Below are 12,266 nucleotides of genomic sequence, written 5' to 3' on the forward strand. Positions count from 1 at the left end.
CCAGGGCAACAGGGAGATAGCTAGCTGACAAACAAGCCAATACATGGTGCTGCTCTCATTTTGAGTTGGGACCCTTTGTCACCTGTTTTCTGGGTGTCCTGGACTTGTGCTTGCGTCTGAGTTAGGCCACATGAGCAGGAACTGTAAGGATTTTATAATGATTTTTAAAAAGATTCTCTAGGAATGCCTTTCTTTCTCCAAAGTAACACTGGGCAGCGCTTAACTCTTAAGCTGATTTGCCACGAATGCATTCTGTAGAACAGAGTCACTTTAGTCATAGAAGGCTTCACACAGTGGTGAAGTGAGACATTTACATTTCTTTCCCTTTTCCCCTCTCTCTTACCCTTATATCTTCTGTGTTTCAAAATGTAGTCCTCATTAAAACAACAATGCAAAGATTTTTTAAGAGTTTTGAAAAAGGCAAGAACCTCAAATTGCTGATTATAAATGACCTGGTTATAGAAGTGGAATTAGGTAGAAAGAGGGCAAAAGTTGGGGAAAGTATGAGAAATGGTCATGAAGTCAAAAATAATGAAAATAACGCTTTGAATGGAAGAAGGTTTTTGTAACTTGTTCCCATTCTATTGTAAAGCCTCATCTGTAGTGAGGGGGGAGAAAACCTAAAACAAATGAGGTCTTGTTTCCAAATACCAATAAAACATTTATAGTAGCATTTAGTCCATTTAAAGGACATATCAGTGCTCAATAAAATAGGTTAAGATGTTTGCATATACAATAATTCCATTAGGCAAGACTGTTTTCTTTCCCTCTTTGAGTGAAATAAGGTATACAGGTTTGGCACTGCAACCCGGTGGATCCATATGTGTTTTCTACCTCCACTTCCAACGTCATCTGAGTCTTCATGCATTTCACCTTACTTGTTCCCTTAGTTCCGTAAAGACGTATATATATCTTTATATAATAATAAAGTATATATTATATTTACATATGTAACATAAATGAACCTAGAAATATATATGTGTTAATATATGATATATATTAACATAAAATACTTAAAATATATAATACATACACAGTGCAAAATTGGATAATTTTGTACAAATAGTTTTGTGCTCATATGGATAAATTACAAGAAATGGAATCGGAAGTTTTTCTAATCTTTTTTTATTAGTATATACTCTTAGTATATCTCTACTATGATTTAGCCTTTTTTTGATGTTCAGTGATTGCACTGTACTGTAAATAGAGTGAAACCTTCAAACTCGGTTGCTCTGTGTTTTTGGTCCTACGTGAACTGTAAAGAATGCTGCTTTAAAAAAAAATTAGTTACTTGTGTTCTGCCCGCTGTCCTATCTTGTTGGAAGTAGGTTGCATTTAGCAACCTTGCCTTTCACATTTGGGGAGCCAGATAGCAAATTCATTATCATTGAGATAATAAGTAGATTCTTAAGGGCATGAACTATAGTTCATGAGTCATCTCACGTGGCTGTGCAGAGGGCATGTGGGCCCACGCACGATCACTTGAATTCTGCATGATTGGACTCGTCTAACAATTGGCCTTCAGATAAGGGAGTTTTATGTTGATGTTATATTTTGACTGAGTACTCATCACTTACTACTTTGCTATGTTTCTATTTTTTCCATTTTATACACTTATTTCAAAGAAAAAAATTTTTTTTTACAGGAGCAAAGCACTGCTTGAAAAACTGTAGTGATGAAAAGATTTATTTTTTTAAAATGTCTTATTTCACAGCTCAAAGTTATGAAGTTTCAGGATGAATTGGAATCTGGAAAAAGACCTAAAAAACCAGGCCAGAGCTTTCAGGAGCAAGTAGAACACTACAGAGATAAACTTCTTCAACGAGTAAGGAATGAGTGTATTCAATAATATGCATTTTCCAAAGTTATTTGTTTGACTACCTAGAATATTGGTATATTGGTATACTTAAGGAAAAGTATGTCTCAAATTACACCCTTTCATGTGTAAATGCTGACTACTGGTAAGACAATTTGGAACATTTGAAATTTGATGTTTTGCATTTAGTTCAACTTGGAAAAGGGTCTTAGGGCAATAGCACACTTTTTTATTCTGGATATCTACCTATGGACTAGAAAATCTGCTAAGACCATGCTTTCAAAACTGGAAGACCGTCTGTGAAGCTTCAACATTTGTGACAGTGAAACACCAGCAACCCTCAGAAGTGGCACAAAGACAAAGATGGAGTTAGTTTGGGAAGTTGATCGAGGGCTCCTTTTCCACTGTTTCTAAAGAAGGACACCAAGTGGTAGAATACCTCATCAGTGAATTCTAAGCCTCGTATTCTTTATGCATAAAAAATATGTAGCGATATACAGAGAATTTTAGAACACATGTTAATTTTTGGAAAAACTTAGGAATTTTATTGGGACTGCTATTGATTTTTACCTATATCTTGACTATCATTACAAAAAAGACTACACACACACACACACACGCACACACATTATATATAGAGAAAGGGAGAGAGAAATAACAAGCTGGAACAGAAGTTAGAATCTCTAAAAGCTGTTAATGGCATAGTACTGGTGACGGGAGCAGCAGTCTAGTCAGATAGCTTTGGCGCTGCACAGACCTGTGTGTTCCTGGTGCTGCCCTTCGCTCTCTGCTCCTAGGCGAATCACTGAGGCCTGCTTTTCTTCGTGAAACTGGGTCGATAGTCCCAATTTTGCAGGATTGTGAGATAATAGCTACTATTACTCTTTTATTGGATTAAATTGTTTAAGATATTTTGAGTATTTTAACCAGTTTGATTCCTATAAAATTATCAGGAAAATACATCCTATAGATCACCAGAGGAAGACGGTGTCCTCTGCATTACATTTTAAATCTATATGTTGTATTTCAAAAAAAGAAAAATGAGATTTTAAAAAAGATGTATCTGTACTCCATGAGTCCCTTTGGAGTTGGTGGCAGGTATCTGATCTGCATGGAAGACGACACTTTGAGATACTCATTGGTCTTGATGGTTGTAATGCATGCAATATCATTTTAATCTCTTTGCATTCCATGATTGTAATTGGAGAGGAGGATGTGTTTCTTGAAGGTATATACTGAGGGTCAGGAGATTCATCACCTCACAGGCCATCACCTCATTTTAAATAAGCTTATTAGAACATAGCCATGTGCCTTCACTTACGTATTATCGATAGTGGCTTTTGGACTATTGTGACAGAGTTGAATTCTGGGACAGAGACTGTATGTGGCCCACAGAACAGAAAATATTTACTGTTTGGTTGTTTACAGAACATTTCTGTTTGTAACTTCTGGTATAGGCTTTTTATCAGCTACCAGATAGCTTTCTTGATGAATACAAATCAGAGAAATTAAATTCCTGTTAATGAAGAGCTAAGTTGGCTTTGTGGGTTCATTTTCTGTAGCCACTCCCTTAAGTATATTATCAACAGAAATAATTTCAAGTGAGAAGTGGCGATTGTAGCAGTGGGAAAAAATAGATGGGTCATCTTTCTGGTTTATATAATTGTATAGTCATGTAGTCAGTTTGTACTTTTATAAATTAGGATGTGAAATTTCCAATAAAAATGGTACTTGTTACTAGTAAGATTTTCTGATGGATGATTATTATGAATAACTATTTTTCCTTTTCAGCCTAGTGCTTTGGAGAGAGCTCTCTTTAGATTAAATCCACTTGCTATAGTATCACTACTATTTTATTATAGTTTAAGATAGGCCAGTGTATTGTTGGCTTTTTCCTTTTTTTTTAAGTGGAGTGACAGAGGAAGTAGTTAAGAGCCCTGGCTCTACAGCTTGGACTCAAATCCTGACTTCACCATCCAGTGTGACTGTGAGCATAGTACTTAACCTTTCTGAGTCTCATTTTTCATCTCTTGAATTGAGAATAATAGTAGTATTCCTAAGGAATATTTGAAGTATTACATGCAGTGGTATATGGAAAGTTGTTTAGTAATTATTTGGTCTATGGTACGGACTTAGTAACTGGTATTACTATTATCACTCAGTATAAGTAGAAGAAATAACTAGGTTTCCTGGAAGAGTAGGTATTTTTTTTAAAAATGGCATTATACCTTCAGTAGTGATTTAAAAATTAAAATATTGTTGCATAAATGAGATTAGCCTAGATAGGTATTTTTTAATGACTAAATATTTTCTTTAAAAAAATAAAACAGGAGAAAGAGAAAGAATTAGAAAGAGAACGAGAAAGAGATAAAAAGGATAAAGAAAAATTGGAATCTCGATCCAAAGACAAGAAGGAAAAAGATGAATGTACTCCAACAAGGAAAGAAAGGTATACATTTCTCATTTAAATGCCTATACTGTTTTTTGAACACTAAATCAGAAACTGATAATGTGTACTGTATGTTGGCTAACTCAGGTAGTAATAGTACTAGTAATAGTAATAATAAAAAATAAAAAATAAATGACATTACTGTGTGCCCCCCCCAATAAATAAAGTTTTAGAATGTTTCATTTTGTAATGTTTTCATCACTGATGCCAACAAACTTGAAAAGTATTTTTTCATGATAAACATGCTTGGCTCCTGCCTGTAGGAGGCAGAATTAACTTGAGAAATGGGGCAGTTAGTTGGCACTTGGCTTAGTTAATTGGGACATCATCCCATTGCATGGTTCAAATGGTACCTTAGCCTTAGTTAAGTGCAAGAATTCAGTTACCATATTAGGTATCAAACCTAAGGTTTAAATAACTAAACAGGCTTGCTACATCTTCCTTGTTGACTCTGGTATAAGCTTTTCTTCTGTGCTGAGACTGCTGCCTTTGTAAACTTGAGTCTCCCAATCCTGTCTAAAAGGAGTCTGTGTACATAGGCCATAGGGACTCACTCCTCACTTTAAGTCTTCATTCTAATCAAAATCATTTCTCTTTTAGTTTTTATTTTACTTTCACAGTTCTTAAATCTCTCATTTAATAGAGAAAATTGCTTTAGTTAACAAAGATTTTCCTAATATCCATGTGAATGCAAATAAAAAAATTCTGGCTTAGTTACTCTACAGGTAATTACAAATAACATAGGTATACTAATTGGTTAAATGCTAAATTTACCACTTGTTTGTCTTGTATTTATTATTTTGATATACTTTCAGATTTATAGAAAAGTTGCAAAGATAGTATAAAAAATTCCCAGATATCCTTCACCCACATTCTCCAAATGTTGTTGAAATATTTCTACTTTTGCTTAATTTTTCCCCCTTCCTTTGCCCTCCTCCCAACCATTTAAGAATAACTTGCCAACATGATGCCCCATTTTCTTATATAAGCACAATAAAAGTTTCAAGATTGGAGGATTAACATTAAATACTGTTACCTAACCAGAGACCTTAATGAGATTTTATTCATTGTCCCGATCTCTTAGAGCAAAAGAAAATCCAATTTAGTTGACTTCAGTTTTTGTTTTGATCAACCTATCTTTAAGACTTTCTTGTTCTTTATAAAGGGCTTTGAATGTTGTTGGAAAATAACATTAACAAGGTTAGTGAAAATAAAGTTAGTGTAAACTGATAGGAATTAATAGCTGATTCAGTAGAAGGAGAATGAATACCTGATCCTTTGCTTACTTGTGGGATATCTTGGGGGCTTTGTTCCATAGGAAAAGGCGACACAGCACATCCCCTAGCCCATCTCGCAGTAGCAGTGGTAGACGAGTGAAATCCCCTTCACCCAAATCGGAGCGATCAGAGCGTTCAGAAAGATCTCATAAAGAGAGCTCACGATCCAGGTCATCTCACAAAGATTCTCCTAGAGATGTTAGCAAAAAGGCCAAAAGGTAAATGCAAATTATTTTTTTGTAATATTTCAAATGCCAGTTTCCTTGTCATTTCACCAGCTTTTGAAAATAATTTGGCTGGCAACCATTTTTTAAAGGGCTTTAGAAAACCAGAGAAGTATACTTTCATTTTAGATTATTCCTTCCCACCTCCCCACCCCGGTCTCCTCATGATTAAAGCACAAGAAGGCTTCCAACGAGTAAAGACCAGCCAAGAATTTTAAACATTATATCCTGTGTTTTCTGTGGACTAGGGGTAGCTGCTTTACTTTTCATTCTGTTCTTCAGTTTCTATAAAATATTCTTTGATTTTGTCAAGGCTGAAAGGAGAATACTTTACCCCCTCCCTCCTGCCCCTGCATCTTATTAGCAAGTTCTTGGGTAGAGATTTGTGGAAATAAATACCATTCTTCAGTAGGTAATTTAAATGTGTGTTATATCGTTTTTTTCCTTGTAGTTCCAGAAAAGTGGTTAAGAAATGTTTTATTAATCTGGTGTTACATAGTGGAATTTTCCTGAGGACTAAAACTGCTTTATATATTAAAAATTTATTTTTGTGACCATTTTTAGTAAAATTTTTATAAAAGATAAGTTTTTTCCTTTTCTAAATGGCACTTGCATATATATAAAGTGTATTTATTTGTTTTGGTAATCTTCATGAACTGCACTTAAGAATTAGGGTATCTTAAATGAGTCCCTTGAAGGATATGCAGTAGTTGGTGCTTTTTCCTTCAAGAAGATAGCCTGCAACATTGTTTTTCAAAAATTTTGTGAATGATCTTAGATGCCATTTTGAACTTTATCTTGCAGATTTAGAGGTTCAGACTAAGGGATCTGTTGATAACCTGGGGAGCTTGTTAAAATTGCAAATTCTCAGTCCCTACCTCTTGGGATTTTGATTAAATAGAGCAGTGGTAGGGCTCAGGAATCAGTCTTTTTAAGCAAGCACACCACTCATAATCATTGATGCAGTGCACAGAAGGTGCAAAATTTTGTGTGTGTATGTGTGTGTGTGTGTAAAGTAGGCAAAATACGAATTTGGGAAGTTTACAGCCTTCTTTATTTCTGACTTTCATTGTGCTCTGTTAAAGATCATTTTAGGTAATTAAAGGATGGTCATATGAGTGCTTTGATAAATTGTTTGTTTGTTTCCTCAGATCACCATCTGGTTCGAGGACACCTAAAAGGTCTAGGCGATCACGGTCTAGATCCCCTAAAAAGTCAGGGAAGAAATCCAGATCCCAGTCCCGATCTCCACACAGGTCTCATAAAAAGTCAAAGAAAAACAAACACTGACATAAATTTTTAAGATGCTGTCACTTATTGGAAATGCAATTTTGTTTTGTGCCTGAATGGTCTGTTTTTTTTAAAAAAAAAAAACAACAAAAAATCAAATGAAAGAGCATTCCTGGATTTTTTGTTTATTTGTTTGTGAATGCATGTGTAAACTCATGAGTAACTGCATCTGTAGACCTGTCATTGTTTTATATTGTATAAATTACTTTCGTTGTGGCTGTTTTCTCAAGATGAAATTTTTATTGTGCTAATGAATTTCATCAGAAATGTGTATAATGGATCTGCTGGCAGTAGTAGTATTTTGTTTTAGGATGTTGTGACTTAGCAAAAATAATACAGATGTCTTCCCCCCTTTTGTAGCTTTGACAATTTGAATTAGATTTCAAATAAAATCTGAACAGAAAACTATAATGTTGTTTTTTTGCCCTATTGGTGACATCAAGTCAGTCCCTTAAAGTTCTACCAAGTGAGTTTAGCACTTCTGTTGTTTCTTATACTTAATGCACTTTATAAGCTCCATTGTTCAAGTAGCTAAAGTTTTATATTTACTAAGATGACTATCAAAATTAAGGGACCTAAGACTCCTATTTGGTAGGTTTGCCAACCAACTTCTTTGATGAGGTTATCTTGGGTAATACTAGTTAGTACCCAGAGATCAAAAGACTAGGGAAAGGTGGCATGGTCTTTTTTGTTAATGGAATGCCTGGCTAAAACATTTTTTCTTTTATCAAAGAAGCAATATAATTTCAGTGTACTCAGCCTGTATGTCCTGAGCAACTACTTTTTTTTAGGGAAAAATTAAATCTCCATCTTTTGACTTCATCTTCTATCATGAAAGAAGTTTATTTATAAAATAAATTTTCTAACAAGAGTTGGCCATAGAAGTTTTTTGTATGATAATTGCCCTTTTATAGCCCCCTGTAGGTTATCTTTCAAACACTGGTATCAGTATATTTCTACAGAGTTCTTTTTAAAGCACCTTAGGTTTTTTTTTTTCTTTTCTTTTTTTAGAATTGAGTTTTAGGTTTATCTTTAAGTAAAGCTTAAAAGTAAAATAGTTTTCAGGAAACTTAACATCCGGTGGTTTGTAAATTCAAGGTGCAAAAAGTTGATTTAAACGATTTGCCTAGTTAAAATCTTATACAATGGGAATACAGTTGTTGCAGTATGAGGAGGAAATAAGAAAACTTGTATAATGTTGGTCATAATATTGCTATCAGTATAATTTAACAAAGGGTTATGTAGACTTGAACGGACACTACTACTATTTGTGAATCTTTCAGTTTTTCTGGACACTTTATGCAGTGGTTTGATGGTTTTTGTTTTTGTTTTTGTTTTTTTCCCTTAATAGAGAGCATAGAAAACTATTCTAATAATGGATTGTTTTGAGTTATCTTTTTAAAACTGTATTTTCAAGTTTTATTTAATGCTGCCTAGGTATAAAATAAAATAAGCTGTACTGATGATTTGGGGAGTAGGTATATTAGTTGGCGGTGAGGTGTGCTATTTCCAAACTGGGCAGACCTACAGCAGCTTTACAAATGAGCCAATCTGATTATTTGACTTAATGGTTCTTACCAACATGCAATATTTCTTGAAAGTTATTCCCTTATTGTTCACTCTTTTGTTTGTCCGTAATGTTAGGGAATGTTAATTCCTAAATGTTGCTCGGAATAATTAAACATGAACATTTGGTGCTGGTTTCTAAAAACCTACAGATACATACAGCCATTTTTAAAAACCTACAGATACAGCCATTTTTAAAGTAACGTGTTTTTTCTCCCCTGTTCATTGCCTGGGGGGAGGGAATTTTATATATTACCTTTCTTTGCAAAAATAACAGTAATGTTGAGTTCCTGGTGATTTGGGCATTCCATCAGTATTTGGTATCTAGTATAGGCTTAGAAATAATTGGGCAGGAAACGATTTTTGGAGTCAAATTACAAGGAATGCTTATTTCCTTCTCTTTAAAAAATATCCTGAAGAAGGAGGAGTGAGTAGAAGTTGTTAGGTCAGTTTGGGGTGCTTATTTGTGGTATTTTTCCTACTGCAGTGGAATTTAGCAGTTCTTTTAATGTGGATCCAGATACAACGAATATCTCACGGAGGATAAGGCTGGCTTCCTTTTGGGTGGGTGGGTGGGAATTGCTTAGGGTTGATAGAATATGTGTTTTGTAAAGTTTACTAATGTGTGTATTAGATTGTACTGGATTTTTTTTCCTGGAATTGCAAACAGTTATTACCAATTTTGCTTAATGAGAAAATATCTAGAGTAAGCCTGTTTAATTCTTCATGGTTTCTATGAAAGTTTAACAGGATCAGAAATTGGTGAATTCTAAGGAGGGAGATACTTTACCATTTTTTTTTTTAAATAACATTCATGTTTCACATCAAAAGAACACTTGATTAGAGAGCAGAATTTCTACAGGTTGACTAAAATGTTCATAGGGTGACTTTCTAGTTATAGGAAATACCCTGTTCCAGCTCTGTAATAGATGGTTATTATGCTCTACCATAACTACAAATAAGAGGAAATCCTCTGTTACCTACTCTTCTTATAAAGGGCGTGGCTTAAACTCTTTACCCTCTATCCTAACATTTATACACAGGGATTTCTTAACAGGTTAATACCATTTAATCTCCTTCTCCTACACTGAGAGAAAGTAAATAAATGGTGGTCTATTTCTTACCAAAGAGAGACCTATGATTGAAAAGGATCATGTTTGTTTATCTTTTCTTTGACATTGTATTTCCTTATTACCATTAGTTAAGCATATGGGCATTTCTAAATTGTAACATGTTGAGAAGTTAGAGATTAAAGAACTAAAACAACAAAAAGCCCCGACCCAAAAGAATGCTTTTATGATGCTCAGAATGTTCTCGGCTTTTCTGCTAAAGTTTGCAGAAACCACTAGACACTGACCTAATTTTTCTTTATTGCAGACCATTCCTGTGAGCTAACCCTGAGACTTTTATCCCAATTAAAGAATCTTAGAAGAAATAATTGCTTATGACTTCTGTATTTTTTCCCCAAATTTTAATAGTCTTGAAAATATTTTTAAGAAGTTCCAATCATGATTTAACTTAAGCTTATTAGACATGTTCTCTACACATTTGCCTTTGCGATCATATAAATTCTGAAGTTATGTGGCGGTGATAATAGCCTATCATTATGATTTTTAGAAAATGAGAGCAAATAAATCCCTGTATTGCCAAAGTGACTTAAGCTATTCTGATGACCACAACAGTGTGATTTCTTCAACAGAGAAGGTTGTTTTTAAAAATAAATAGTACCACTTTTCTAAGACTGTACATTTACAAAATATGAGCTTTTTTCTTTGTTGTTTTCCTTTTATACTTTAATGGAAAAGCAAATCACAAAAAATTCAGTTCAGATAGTAATGAAGACGCTAGTCTAAGTTTAAAAGAACACGTGACTGTAAAAACTCACAAAGTGCTTGGTTTCTTCCTTTTTCACATGCAGGTTTTAGATTGTCAGGGGTATTTAATTTGTTGCCCTTTTGGCCTTTTTTCTTCATTTTTGGTATAAACTTCCCAGGACTTAGATAAGCCACAAATGCAGATCCTAGGGGAAGTGTTGTGATGATAGACTAAAAGGTGGGAATGTGCTGCTGTTGGGAGCAAGCCATGTTCCATTGTTGAAAATTCAATGCCTCAGTGTTTATTCAGTACCACCTCACGGAGCTTCGGTGTAAATGGATTATGTGTATAATTGGTTATTTATATAGTTTTGTAGCTCTATAGATAAAATGCCCTCATTCATTTTCACATGTAATTGTGCTTGGAGTATTTGTTTTATCCTTTTACTTCAACAGGCTCTTGTACGTTACATCTCTGGTGATTTGAAATATCAGGAAAGACAATTTTTTCAGGAATGAGAATAATATAGTTGAAATCAGCTCAGCTGAAATACTTTACAGCAAGACAATTTCTTTTGGGTGAACTGATTCCATAATTTAGTTGCTCTTGATGTAAGGATTAAGTTTATTGTGGAGCTGCTTTCCAGACTGTCACTTTATAGTTTTTCTACATAAAGATTATATAGTTGCAAAGGTTGTGGAATTTCCCTTTTGTTGTTGTTTTTTGACTTTTAATTACTTTAATAAAAATACGTTGTTTTCATAGCAAACTTTAGCCTGTTCATGTAATTTTCTCCATGTAGTTTTTCTAATGCAAGCCCAGTAAACCATGTCTGGTTTTCAGCAGCTTTCTTTCAAGTGAAATAAGTGATGTGTCACATTTATCAGTTGTAGTTAAAATGTTACATTTTCTATGTTTAAACTCTAATAAAATATTTTCATGATAGATGATTCTCTTGAATAGGAAATTTTATTATCGGTCTCCCCTTTTTTGAAGGGTTATTTTGTTCATCTTATTTCGTTGGGGAAGATTTCAAACACAAAAAAAGGTAGAATGAACATCCCAAATGACTATCACTTTGCATGTATGTATCTCCAAATGTTTCATTTTTTAAACCTAACATAACCACAATATCATTATTACATTAAAAATAATCCATTGGTTTCTTTTTAAAATTTAAAAATTTTTAATTGTAAAATACTCATAACAAAATTGACCATCTCAGCCATTTTTAGGTGTATAATCCAGGAGGATTAAGTGTGTTCACATTGTGCAACCAGTCTCCAGAACTTCTCATTTTACAAAATTGGAACTGTAACAATTAAGCAACTCTTCATCTCCCCACCCCGCAACTATTTTACTTTTTATTTCTGGGAGTTTGACTACGCCAGATAAGCAAGTGGATTCATACAGTGTCTTTTTGTGACTGGCATAATTCACTTAGCATAATGTCCACCACGTTCATCCATGTGGTAGCATGTGCACTGATTCTTTTTTAAAAACCTACTTTTTCTTTAAAGTTTCTCTTATTTCCTTACAGAATTTGAAAAGGATTTTCCCCAAATGGCACATTAGCATTTTCTATTTTGAGTAAAAACTTCCAAAAGAAAACAATGTAATACCAAGTATATAGGCCAACTACACACCACTTTCTTTACCATTTTTACCACCTTTTATGCTGTGTCCTCTTTTAATGGTTATGTGTAATTTCACATCAACATTTCATAGCACAGAGTACAAAGTATACTTTCAAAGCAAGCTATGTGATTTTGAAATTGTAATGTATTAATATTAATGACCATACTCATGCCTTTTTTTTTTTTAAGTTA

General features: G+C 33.9%; 1 protein-coding gene across 4 annotated transcripts in view; it reads left to right on the forward strand.

The window, feature by feature from the left end:
* Positions 1 to 11,387, forward strand: part of LOC113916672 (U2 snRNP associated SURP domain containing) — a 56,052-nt gene extending 44,665 nt beyond the window's left edge. For all 4 annotated transcript variants that reach the window (XM_027583405.2, XM_027583406.2, XM_027583407.1 and 1 more), the window contains 4 exons: positions 1,715 to 1,825; positions 4,147 to 4,265; positions 5,584 to 5,760; positions 6,918 to 11,387. In XM_027583405.2, coding sequence (XP_027439206.1) covers positions 1,715 to 1,825; positions 4,147 to 4,265; positions 5,584 to 5,760; positions 6,918 to 7,056 — 546 coding nt within the window. In that variant the 3' untranslated portion in view covers positions 7,057 to 11,387. The remainder of the gene's footprint in view (positions 1 to 1,714; positions 1,826 to 4,146; positions 4,266 to 5,583; positions 5,761 to 6,917) is intronic.
* Positions 11,388 to 12,266: the final 879 nt, after the last annotated feature.

The sequence above is a fragment of the Zalophus californianus genome, chromosome 1 (genome assembly GCF_009762305.2).
Source record: "Zalophus californianus isolate mZalCal1 chromosome 1, mZalCal1.pri.v2, whole genome shotgun sequence".
Lineage (NCBI taxonomy): Eukaryota > Metazoa > Chordata > Mammalia > Carnivora > Otariidae > Zalophus > Zalophus californianus.